The sequence below is a fragment of the Schistocerca gregaria genome, chromosome 8 (assembly GCF_023897955.1).
Source record: "Schistocerca gregaria isolate iqSchGreg1 chromosome 8, iqSchGreg1.2, whole genome shotgun sequence".
In the NCBI taxonomy this organism is placed as follows: domain Eukaryota; kingdom Metazoa; phylum Arthropoda; class Insecta; order Orthoptera; family Acrididae; genus Schistocerca; species Schistocerca gregaria.
This window is the reverse complement of record NC_064927.1, coordinates 393,689,272-393,702,215: the sequence shown is the minus strand read 5'-3', so window position 1 is coordinate 393,702,215 and position 12,944 is coordinate 393,689,272. Positions and strand designations below refer to the sequence as shown.

Below are 12,944 nucleotides of genomic sequence, written 5' to 3'. Positions count from 1 at the left end.
TGTACATTTGTGTTAGTGTTTGAAATTCTAGCTGTGTCAAATTAAATCCATGATGGGTGAAGAAGTTCAGGCAAAGGCACCTTTATCTAACGAGAATCATTTGCTTGATAAGGAAGTAGAAAACATTGTACAGAATGGAAATTAATCCCATGCCATCACGTCGGAAAACATACCTTCTGAAGAGGGGGGGGGGGGGGGGGCAGGCCCTGTGGATCACGTGCAGGGGAGCGAGTGAAGTGATAGGATGGGTGGGACACCAGTGTTTTCACCTATTGCCAACCTCTTTGCAGAATTTTTGTGATGATTTGATAAACTTCAACAAAGAGAACAAAATGTAGAGAAAAAACTGAGTAGCATACATTCCGAACTTGTGGAAATGTATGGTATATGCAAAGAAATGCCGGATCTAGTCCATAACTTAACTAGTGAGATGCAAAATTTACAAATAGCTCACAGTAGCCTTAAGGATGAGGTTCACACAAAAATGTAGAGCTTGGGGCACATCAAAAGATGGACACCCAAGCACTAAAGGTCGAAAAAGAGCTTGATGAGTGGCTATCTGTAAAGGATCGAGAAATCTCATCAGAGATCGAAGAAAAAAAAATCAGCTGTTGAAAAAGCAACAGTGGATTTGAGCACAAAAACCGATGCCAGCACTGCCGCAATTCAAGAAGAATTAGTTCAGATAGAGTCACGTGTACCAGCGGAGTTATCCGTTTGTCAAAAAGATGTCACTCGGAGACTAACCGAACTGGAAAAGCAAGCTGACAATCAAGGACTGGTATCAAGCAGTCTGGTTCTTGGCTTGGAAATGAGCAATAACAAACAATGCACAGAGCACTTACTTGCATGCACCAGCAGTTGACAACAGCAATTTACAGTGTGGAATGCCTTACTGAGATATAAGGATGGAAATGGATAGTGGTAATTCACTGTACCATAAAGAGATTAATGTTATTAAACATAGGCAGTTTCAACCGTTCAACAATGAAAAGCATACCGTACACCCCGTGGTGTTCATTAAAAGTTTCTGTAATGTTTTTCCACATACACTGCAAAAACATAATACAGCAGGAAAACCAAACCATGTGGTAAGAAGCCATAATAATAAAAAACCACTGATGAGATGCTGCAACTGCAGTTAAACATGTCTGGGACAAAAAACAAAACTGTGTTTTGCTGAATGTGGACCCACCCAAAAACACATGGAAACAAAAAACATCATAAGGTCACTGAAAAATACAATATCGGGAGGCTATGATGGATTGTCTATCAACATACTGAAAAGGTGCATAGACAAAATATATGATGCCACGACCACAGCAGTAAATGATGTACAGTGGAACTTCAATTTTATATTCTCTGATTTTACATTTTTACGATTCTACACAATTATTCATAGCGCCTATGAGAAACCCGTAAGATCAATCGTCTGTGAAAAACCCGTAAGATCAATACCACAAATTCCCCGATTTTATATTTTTTCCTAGTAGGGTTTATCTCGATTCTAAGTTTACTCGATGTCTTGCTTGACTTCATCCTGTTTTCTTCCTATTGCCATTTGATGCGGCTGAACGAGTTATAAGCGGTCAAAAGGCAGATGGTTTGCACCGTGGGTGGTGGTGGTGAAGAAGGAATATTTTAGGCTGCTGTGGAGAGGGGTGACATGAGAGAGGAGATGCCAATTTAATCCATGATTGGTGTTGCCAACACAGCTTGCAACATTTAGCTTCACCTCACAATTATGATACAACTACTGCTAGGTTGCAGTGGTAATGGAAAAACACGACAGTGAACGAGGAGTGTTCTGGACTGCAATGGTGACAAAGTTTGTCATTAAGCAGATGCCCACATTTATGCATATGGTTTAACCACTTAGCTGCTGTGATGTTTTTCCTTTAAATCAACATGTCCACCAATTTTTGCTCATTTCTGGGTGAGCACAGTGGATGATCTCTTAAAAACACATGTTTTGAATGTATAATTTGTGGTCATAGAATGATGGAAAATAGCCCAATTATATTGTACCCAGACACCAATAAAAAATTTTAACAAGTTTTTAATTGCTGTGATTTTTTTATGAACAGATGAAATTAACTATCACAAATTGTATTGTATTGTACATTTAATTTCCTTCACTTAGATTTTATACAAAATATTGGACAGGATAGTGGTTTTTAATCATATATGACAATTACCCCCATGAACCATGGACCTTGCCGTTGGTGGAGAGGCTTGCGTGCCTCAGCGATACAGATGGCCGTACCGTAGGTGCAACCACAACGGAGGGGTATCTGTTGAGATGCCAAACAAATGTATGGTTCCTGAAGAGGGGCAGCAGCCTTTTCAGTAGTTGCAGGGGCAACAGTCTGGATGATTGACTGATCTGGCCTTGCAACATTAACCAAAACGGCCTTGCTGTGCTGGTACTGCGAACGGCTGAAAGCAAGGGGAAACTACAGCCGTAATTTTTCCCGAGGACATGCAGCTTTACTGTATGATTAAATGACGATGGCATCCTCTTGGGTAAAATATTCCGGAGGTAAAATAGTCCCCCATTCGGATCTCCGGGCGGAGACTACTCAGGAGGACGTCGTTATCAGGAGAAAGAAAACTGGCGTTCTACGGATCGGAGCGTGGAATGTCAGATCCCTTAATCGGGCAGGTAGGTTAGAAAATTTAAAAAGGGAAATGGATAGGTTAAAGTTAGATATAGTGGGAATTAGTGAAGTTCGGTGGCAGGAGGAACAAGACTTCTGGTCAGTTGACTACAGGGTTATAAACACAAAATCAAATAGGGGTAATGCAGGAGTAGGTTTAATAATGAATAGGAAAATAGGAATGCGGGTAAGCTACTACAAACAGCATAGTGAACGCATTATTGTGGCCAAGATAGATACGAAGCACACACCTACTACAGTAGTACAAGTTTATATGCCAACTAGCTCTGCAGATGATGAAGAAATTGAAGAAATGTACGATGAAATAAAAGAAATTATTCAGATAGTGAAGGGAGACGAAAATTTAATAGTAATGGGTGACTGGAATTCGAGTGTAGGAAAAGGGAGAGAAGGAAACATAGTAGGTGAATATGGATTGGGGCTAAGAAATGAAAGAGGAAGCCGCCTAGTAGAATTTTGCACAGAGCACAACTTAATCATAGCTAACACTTGGTTTAAGAATCATGAAAGAAGGTTGTATACGTGGAAGAACCCTGGAGATACTAAAAGGTATCAGATAGATTATATAATGGTAAGACAGAGATTTAGGAACCAGGTTTTAAGTTGTAAGACATTTCCAGGGGCAGATGTGAACTCTGACCACAATCTATTGGTTATGACCTGTAGATTAAAACTGAAGAAACTGCAAAAATGTGGGAAATTAAGGAGATGGGACCTGGATAAACTGAAAGAACCAGAGGTTGTACAGAGTTTCAGAGAGAGCATAAGGGAACAATTGACAGGAATAGGGGAAAGAAATACAGTAGAAGAAGAATGGGTAGCTCTGAGGGATGTAGTAGTGAAGGCAGCAGAGGATCAAGTAGGTACAAAGACGAGGGCTGCTAGAAATCCTTGGGTAACAGAAGAAATATTGAATTTAATTGATGAAAGTAGAAAATATAAAAATGCAGTAAATGAAGCAGGCAAAAAGGAATACAAACGTCTCAAAAATGAGATCGACAGGAAGTGCAAAATGGCTAAGCAGGGATGGCTAGAGGACAAATGTAAGGATGTAGAAGCTTATCTCACTAGGGGTAAGATAGATACTGCCTACAGGAAAATTAAAGAGACCTTTGGAGAGAAGAGAACCACATGTATGAATATCAAGAGCTCAGATGGCAGCCCAGTTCTAAGCAAAGAAGGGAAGGCAGAAAGGTGGAAGGAGTATATAGAAGGTTTATACAAGGGCGATGTACTTGAGGACAATATTATGGAAATGGAAGAGGATGTAGATGAAGACGAAATGGGAGATACGATACTGCGTGAAGAGTTTGACAGAGCACTGAAAGACCTGAGTCGAAACAAGGCCCCCAGAGTAGACAACATTCCATTAGAACTACTGACGGCCTTGGGAGAGCCAGTCATGACAAAACTCTACCAGCTGGTGAGCAAGATGTATGAGACAGGCGAAATACCCACAGACTTCAAGAAGAATATAATAATTCCAATCCCAAAGAAAGCAGGTGCTGACAGATGTGAAAATTACCGAACTACCAGTTTAATAAGCCACGGCTGCAAAATACTAACGCGAATTCTTTACAGACGAATGGAAAAACAGGTAGATGCAGACCTCGGGGAGGATCAGTTTGGATTCCGTCGAAATGTTGGAACACGTGAGGCAATACTGACCTTACGACTTATCTTAGAAGAAAGATTAAGAAAAGGCAAACCTACGTTTCTAGCATTTGTAGACTTAGAGAAAGCTTTTGACAATGTTGATTGGAATACTCTTTTTCAAATTCTAAAGGTGGCAGGGGTAAAATACAGGGAGCGTAAGGCTATTTACAATTTGTACAGAAACCAGATGGCAGCTTTAAGAGTCGAGGGACATGAAAGGGAAGCAGTGGTTGCGAAGGGAGTGAGACAGGTTGGTAGCCTCTCCCCGATGTTATTCAATCTGTATATTGAGCAAGCAGTAAAGGAACCAAAAGAAAAATTTGGAGTAGGTATTAAAATTCATGGAGACGAAATAAAAACTGAGGTTCGCCGATGACATTGTAATTCTGTCAGAGACGGCGAAGGACTTGGAAGAGCAGTTGAACGGAATGGATAGTGTCTTGAAAGGAGGATATAAGATGAACATTAACAAAAGCAAAACGAGGATAATGGAATGTAGTCAAATTAAATCGGGTGATGCTGAGGGAATTAGATTAGGAAATGAGACACAAAGTAGTAAAGGAGTTTTGCTATTTAGGAAGTAAAATAACTGATGATGGTCGAAGTAGAGATGATATAAAATGTAGACTGGCAATGGCAAGGAAAGCGTTTCTGAAGAAGAGAAATTTGTTAACATCGAATATAGATTTATGTATCAGGAAGTCGTTTCTGAAAGTATTTGTTTGGAGTGTAGCCATGTATGGAAGTGAAACATGGACGATAACTAGTTTGGACAAGAAGAGAATAGAAGCTTTCGAAATGTGGTGCTACAGAAGAATACTGAAGATAAGGTGGATAGATCACGTAACTAATGAGGAGGTATTGAATAGGATTGGGGAGAAGAGAAGTTTGTGACACAACTTGACTAGAAGAAAGGATCGGTTGGTAGGACATGTTTTGAGGCATCAAGGGATCACAAATTTAGCATTGGAGGGCAGCGTGGAGATTCAGAAGGATGTAGGTTGCAGTAGGTACTGGGAGATGAAGCAGCTTGCACAGGATAGAGTAGCATGGAGAGCTGCATCAAACCAGTCTCAGGACTGAAGACAACAACAACAACATGACGATTACATGTGTTTTGCTCATATTTTTGGGGTTTTAACATTTTCCTTGATTCTGCATTTTCCTCAATTTTGCATTTTTTAAGTCTAGACCACACAAAACATTTTCAATGTAATTGCATCAGGTTGTTTCCCAGATAGTTTAAAGATAGCACAAGCAATCTCAATTCACAAAAGGATAATAAATCCAAAACTGAAAACTGAAAACTACTGCCCCATCTCAATCTCACCAACATTTTCTAAGGTAGCTGAGTAAGTTATTTACAGACTAATGACACTCCTAAGTCAACACAATTTAATATTAGAAAATCAGAATGGCTTCATTACAAACAAGTCAACTTCAGTAGTTGCAGCACAATTACTGACAAAATGGTAACTGTCATAGAGAACAAGTAGTATGTTACTGGAATGTTCATTCACCTAGAAAAAGACTTTGATTGTGTCAACATGACCATATTATTTTACAAGCTGTGGAACCCAGGTATCAAAGGAACAGGCTATGAGTTAAGAAAATCATATATATGCAGCAGAAAACAATTTGTCTTGCTTAAAACAAACAGCATGTCTTCCAAATCCAAAATTACTGTAATGGAGTGCCTCAAGGTTCTACCCATGCTCAATGCATTTGGTAAACTTAAAACTGCCCTAACCAAGGCTGTCACACACACTCACCCACCCTGATCCTGAGGCTCGTCTTTCGATCACTACTGATGCCAGTGACTCAGCTGTGGGCACAGTTTTAAAACAGCACACCGCTGATTCCACCCAACCACTCTGCTTCTTTTCCAAGACACTAAGAGCCAGTGTTATTACCAACCAACCATACGTGATAACCACACAGTAGTAAATACTGATTACACAAACAAATTGTAACTCTTACATCCTAAGACAATTGATAAGCCAGAGCTACATAATCAGTTCTTACACAAATACTTAAAATTAAATAAATTGTACTGATTTCTACACATACCCATAAATTTCCTGTAAAGAAAACTATTCAAAATATAAAGTTTCAGCTGTTTTTTGGATTTAGTCATTCCCCCAATGACTGGTTTAACATAAAATGGAAGTTAATTGTATATTTTTATGCTTGAATAATTTACTCCTTTCCGTATCATGTTGAGATTTTTATATCTTTGTGAAGATCATGTTTACTTTTTGTATCGTGGTCATTACATTCACTGGTTTTTTTTTGTTTTTTTTTTAATTGTATAGTTATTGTTAACAAAGGACATTAGTGAAAAAAATGTACAGGGGTGGCATGATGAGGATTCCAAGCTGTTTGAATGTGTTCCTGCAAGAGCATCTGGGATGCACTCTAGCCATAATCCTGATGACTCTTTTCTGTGCAACAAAGACTGTTTGCTCGTGACTGGTTACCCCAAACTATGATGCTATATGTGACAAGTGAATGGAAATATCCTAGGAATGCAGCTTTGTTTCCAAGTTACAAACAGATAAAACAGAGTGAATGGCGAATCCTGCTGAATTCAGCGTTTTACATGGGTTATTGATGCGAACTGACCTGTTTATTTTGTTGTTTATGTGTAATCCCAGGTATTTGGAAGACTCAATTCCAATATTTCTTTCTCACCACATTTCATTTCCATTTTTCCAATTTGTTTTCTTAATTGTTTTATTTATTTGCTGTTTGAAACTGTATGCATTAAGTTTTGCTCACATTGAGTAACAGGTCATTTGAAGTGAGCCAATCTAGAGCTTCTTTGAACACAGTGTTCTCTATACTGCAATTGGGTGTTCAGACAATCATAATGGTTGTGTCATCAGCAAACAAGGTGAAGTGTGCCTTTTGTGTCATATAGCATAGCAGATCATTGACGAAGGTGAGGGAGAGTAAGGGACCCAGCACCAAGTCCTGTGGTAGTCTGTATTTTACTATGTCCCAGCCAGAGCAGGTTGGTGTCATTGCAGAATTCTTAAATGCTGCTAAGTGACCCCTCAACATATCTTTGAGGTAATTCTCTTTCTATGCAGCACAGCTGACTTTTTTTAAAAAAAATGAACACTCATACAACACAACAAATAAAGAAAGGAACTATACACTCACCTCACATCACATCACTTTGTGTGCTCAGAGTCCTCAGTACATAGCTTTGACAAATGTGATAAATACGTAAATTCTTCACAAAATAATACAGTAAGTATGACAAATTTTCAAATAAGTGAATTGTAACCTTGACATATCTCCTGTACACCAGACATAGGTTCTGAAATTTTGTACAGTTATGAGACAAATAAAACACATTTCACATTAATGAACGTAATTAAATGAGACTTCATCAAATATGCACTCAACTCTCGTAGTGGGTCAGCTTTGCAGCATTAATGTGTAAAATATATTAAATGTTTTCAGCTTGAGTATGACATATTTGGGGTTAATTAATGACATTGCACTGAAAAATAACTGAGTCAGATGTAGGTCAGTATTTACAAAATTTTTGTGTGTGTTGTCATTTCACTGTAATGATTTTATTATTGTTTATTGTACTTGACAGTTTGTAATACGTACATGGGGGGGGGGGGGGGGCATTTGAGTTTTTATAAGCAGTATGTATGAGTTCTATATACCTAGAAGGTTTTGCAAGTTATTGAGGCTTTCAGGATCATTGTAGTTTAAAACCACTGAAATCTCACGATCCTGCAATAGGTACCAGTAATTCATATTCAGAGCATGGGATCTAGCTCAATTATTATGATCACTTGGGTTTATTCGCACATTGTGAATAGGCCTGCGTGTTAATTCACATGTATCACTTTAGCGAAAATCCAACAGAAATTTGCAGACTGCATATAAATTGATGACACTGTCATTAAACTTGTTATACTAGATTTACAGAAGAATGAGAACGTCGCCAAAATAACTTCCCGTGGTTGCACGGCCTAACAGTGACGAGGATACTTTTCTCTTGTCTATTTGCAGTTGTATTCGTTTTAAATAAATATTGTTGCCTATTAACTCCATTAATTGAATAATATAGCAAACACGTTATTCTTACAAAGCTAGCTAATTTTTAACTCACTTTATTTTCAAGTTTTTAATGGAATCTTTACACCTGTAGACACGGGGTGTAAAATCATTTTCACCAGCGTACGTCGTAACACTGTGCAACTTCATAACGCGCGTACGATTATTGCCACGGTCAAAACAAGCTTTCTCGTTGCCTTGGTAACTAAAAATGTATTACCAACCTACACATCGGCCGAGGAAAACGTCCATATGTACAGGAAAGAGCACAGTTAAACGTTCTACTTACGAGTATATACGTCCCGTTAATGAAGAGACACTTGCATTTAGCACCAAAAATGTATGTCGGCTGCTGTCGTTAAAACATGTCGTGAAAAGTTCGCTATACCACCACATTTTTATCGTACGATTATGGCAGCATTTCAGCGCCTTTTTCAAATTAATCTTTCCCAGTCTCACAGTCATCGCTGTATGCGTTTACGTAAAAATGCATTTAGCCGTATCAGGTAAATAAACAACAACATAGCCTTGCGTTTTGACATAAATTATGTACTGCTGTGCATTTATATTTTTATTTTACGTTATGACAAATGCTATTTAAACAGTGAGTGCTTTAGATACTATTGTACATCATTTCCAGTTCAGTGTTATGAAAGTAAGAATTAGAATGGGAACAAAATCTGCATCTGTCTTACAAAATTAAAGAATGTCAATATGCTAGTTGTGGTGGTGGTGGTGGTAGATGCTGTTGCTGTTGTTTTATTATTAATGATTTTTTACGTTGTTACATATAAAATAGTATATTCCGTGTTTTTAACGTTGCTTTTACGTCAATGATTATATTTTAATGTTAATTATGGGCTTAATTTCAGGTTAAATGAATGGTACCTGTGGTGCATTTTTTCCACGAAGTTTCAGATCGTTACAGGTTGTTGTTGTTGTGTTGTCTTCAGTCCTGACACTGGTTTGATGCAGTTCTCCATGCTCCTCTATCCTGTGCAAGCTTCTTCATCTCCCAGTACCTACTGCAACCTACATCCTTCTGAATCTGCTTAGTGTATTCATCTCTTTGTCTCCCTCTACGATTTTTACCATCCACGCTGCCCTCCAATGCTAAATTTGTTATCCCTTGATGCCTCAAAACATGTCCTACCAACCAATCCCTTCTTCTGGTCAAGTTGTGCCACAAACTTCTCTTCTCCCCAATCCTATTCAATACCTCCTCATTAGTTATGTGATCTATCCACCTTATCTTTAGGATTCTTCTGTAACACCACATTTCGAAAGCTTCTATTCTCTTCTTGTCCAAACTAGTTATCATCCATGTTTCACTTCCATACATGGCTACACTCCAAACAAATACTTTCAGAAACGACTTCCTGATCCATAAATCTATATTCAATGTTAACAAATTTCTCTTCTTCAGAAACGCTTTCCTTTCCATTGCCAGTCTACATTTCATATCCTCTCTACTTCGACCAACATCAGTTATTTTGCTCCCCAAATAGCAAAACTCCATTACTACTTTAAGTGTCTCATTTCCTAATCAAATTCCCTCAGCATCACCCGATTTAATTTGACTACATTCCATTATCCTCGTTTTGCTTTTGTTGATGTTCATCTTATATCCTCCTTTCAAGACACTGTCCATTCCGTTCAACTGCTCTTCCAAGTCCTTTGCTGTCTCTGGCAGAATTACAATGTCATCGGCGAACCTCAACATTTTCATTTCTTCTCCATGAATTTCAATACCTACTCCGAATTTTTCTTTTGTTTCCTTTACTGCTTGCTCAATATACAGATTGAATAACTTCGGGGAGGGGCTACAACCCTGTCTCACTCCCTTCCCAACCACTGCTTCCCTTTCATGCCTTTCGCTCCCTGTATTTTACCCCTGCCATCTTCAGAATTTGAAAGAGAGTATTCCAGTCAACATTGTCAAAAGCTTTCTCTAAGTCTACAAATGCTAGGAACGTAGGTTTGCCTTATCTTAATCTTTCTTCTAAGATAAGTCGTAAGGTCAGTATTGCCTCACGTATTCCAACATTTCTACGGAATCCAAACTGATCCTCCCCGAGGTCTGCATCTACCAGTTTTTCCATTCGTCTGTAAAGAATTCGCATTAGTATTTTGCAGCTGTGACTTATTAAACTGATAGTTCGGTAATTTTCACATCTGTCAGCACCTGCTTTCTTTGGGATTGGAATTATTATATTCTTCTTGAAGTCTGAGGGTATTTCTCCTGTTTCATACATCTTGCTCACCAGATGGTAAAGTTTTGTTATGACTGGCTCTCCCAAGGCCGTCAGTAGTTCTAATGGAATGTTGTCTACTCCGGGGGCCTTGTTTCTACTCAGGTCTTTCAGTGCTCTGTCAAACTCTTCACGCAGTATCTTATCTCCCATTTTGTATTCATCTACATCCTCTTCCATTTCCATAATATTGTCCTCCAGTACATTGCCCTTGTATAGATCCTCTGTATACTCCTTCCACCTTTCTGCCTTCCCTTCTTTGCTTAGAACTGGGCTGCCATCTGAGCTCTTGATATTCCTATGCCTTTTCCTACACTCGAATTCCAGTCACCCATGACTATTAAAATTTCATCTTCCTTCACTATCTGAATAATTTCTTTTATTTGATCATACATTTCTTCAATTTCTTCGTCATCTGCAGAGCTAGTTGGGATATAAACTTGTACTACTGTAGTAGGCGTGGGCTTCATATCTATTTTGGCCACAATAATGCATTCACTATGCTGTTTGTAGTAGCTTACCCACATTCCTATTTTCCTATTCATTATTAAAGCTACTCCTGCATTACCCGTATTTGATTTTGTATTTATAACCCTGTAGTCACCTGACCAGAAGTCTTGTTCCTCCTGCCAGCGAACTTCCCTAATTCCCACAATATCTAACTTTAACCTATCCATTTCCCTTTTTAAATTTTCTAACCTACCTGCCCGATTAAGGGATCTGACATTCCACGCTCCGATCCGTAGAACACCAGTTTTCTTTCTCCTGATAACGACGTCCTCCTGAGTAGTCCCCACCCGGAGATCCGAATGGGGGAGTATTTTATCTCCGGAATATTTTACCCAAGAGGACGCCATTATCATTTAATCATACAGTAAAGCTGCATGTCCTCGGGAAAAATTACAGCTGTAGTTTCCCCTTGATTTCAGCCGTTCGCACTACCAGCACAGCAAGGCTGTCTTGGTTAATGTTGCAAGGCCAGATCAGTCAATCATCCAGACTGTTGCCCCTGCAACTACTGAAAAGGCTGCTGCCCCTCTTCAGGAACCATACATTTGTTTGCATCTCAACAGATACCCCTCCGTTGTGTTGCACCTACGGTACGGCCATCTGTATCAAGACTTACCCAGCGGGAAAGCGCCGGTAGACAGGCACACACAGACAATTTCTAGCTTTCGCAACCGACGGTTGCTTCTTCAGGAAAGAGGGAAGGAGAGGGAAAGACGAAAGGATGTGGGTTTTAAGAGAGAGGGTAAGGAGTCATTCCAATCCCGGAAGCGGAAAGACTTACCTTAGGGAAAGGACAGGTGTACACTCGCACACACACACATCCATCTGCACATACACAGACACAAGCAGACATTTGTAAAGGCAAAGAGTTCGGGCAGAGATGTCAGTCAAGGCTGAAGTACAGAGGCAAAGAAGTTGTTGAAAAACAGGTGAGGTATGAGCGGCGGCAACTTGAAATTAGCGGAGGTTGAGGCCTGGCGGATATCGAGAAGAGAGGATATACTGAAGGGCGAGTTCCCATCTCCGGAGTTCGGATAGGTTGGTGTTGGTGGGAAGTATCCAGATAACTCGGACGGTGTAACACTGTGCCAAGATGTGCTGGCCGTGCACCAAGGCATGTTTAGCCACAGGGTGATCCTCATTACCAACAAACACTGTCTGCCTGTGTCCATTCATGCGAATGGACAGTTTGTTGCTGGTCATTCCCACATAGAAAGCGTCACAGTGTAGGCAGGTCAGTTGGTAAATCACGTGGGTGCTTTCACACGTGGCTCTTCCTTTGATTGTGTACACCTTCCGGGTTACAGGACTGGAGTAGGTGGTGGTGGGAGGGTGCATAGGACAGGTTTTACACCGGGGGCAGTTACAAGGGTAGGAGCCAGAGGGTAGGGAAGGTGGTTTGGGGATTTCATAGGGATGAACCAAGAGGTTACAAAGGTTAGGTGGATGGCGGAAAGACATTCTTGGTGGAGTGGGGAGTATTTCATGAAGGATGGATCTCATTTCGGGGCAGGATTTTAGGAAGTCGTATCCCTGCTGGAGAGCCACATTCAGAGTCTGATCCAGTCCTGGGAATTATCCTGTCACCAGTGGGGCACTTTTAGGGTTCTTCTGTGAGAGGTTCTGGGTTTGAGGGGATGAGGAAGTGGCTCTGGTAATTTGCTTCTGTACCAGGTTGGGAGGGTAGTTACGGGATGCGAAAGCTGTTTTCAGGTTGTTGGTGTAATTGTTCAGGGATTCAGGACTGGAGCAGATTCGT

At 39.9% G+C, this 12,944-nt stretch overlaps 1 protein-coding gene across 2 annotated transcripts in view; it reads right to left on the bottom strand.

The window, feature by feature from the left end:
- The window catches only part of LOC126283929 (Meckel syndrome type 1 protein), a 135,594-nt gene extending 126,964 nt beyond the window's left edge, over positions 1–8,630 (bottom strand). The window contains exon 1 of one of the 2 annotated variants that reach the window (XM_049982312.1): positions 8,479–8,630. In XM_049982312.1, coding sequence (XP_049838269.1) covers positions 8,479–8,573 — 95 coding nt within the window. In that variant the 5' untranslated portion in view covers positions 8,574–8,630. The remainder of the gene's footprint in view (positions 1–8,478) is intronic. The other variant, XM_049982314.1, reaches the window with a different exon arrangement.
- Between the last annotated feature and the right edge of the window lie 4,314 nt (positions 8,631–12,944).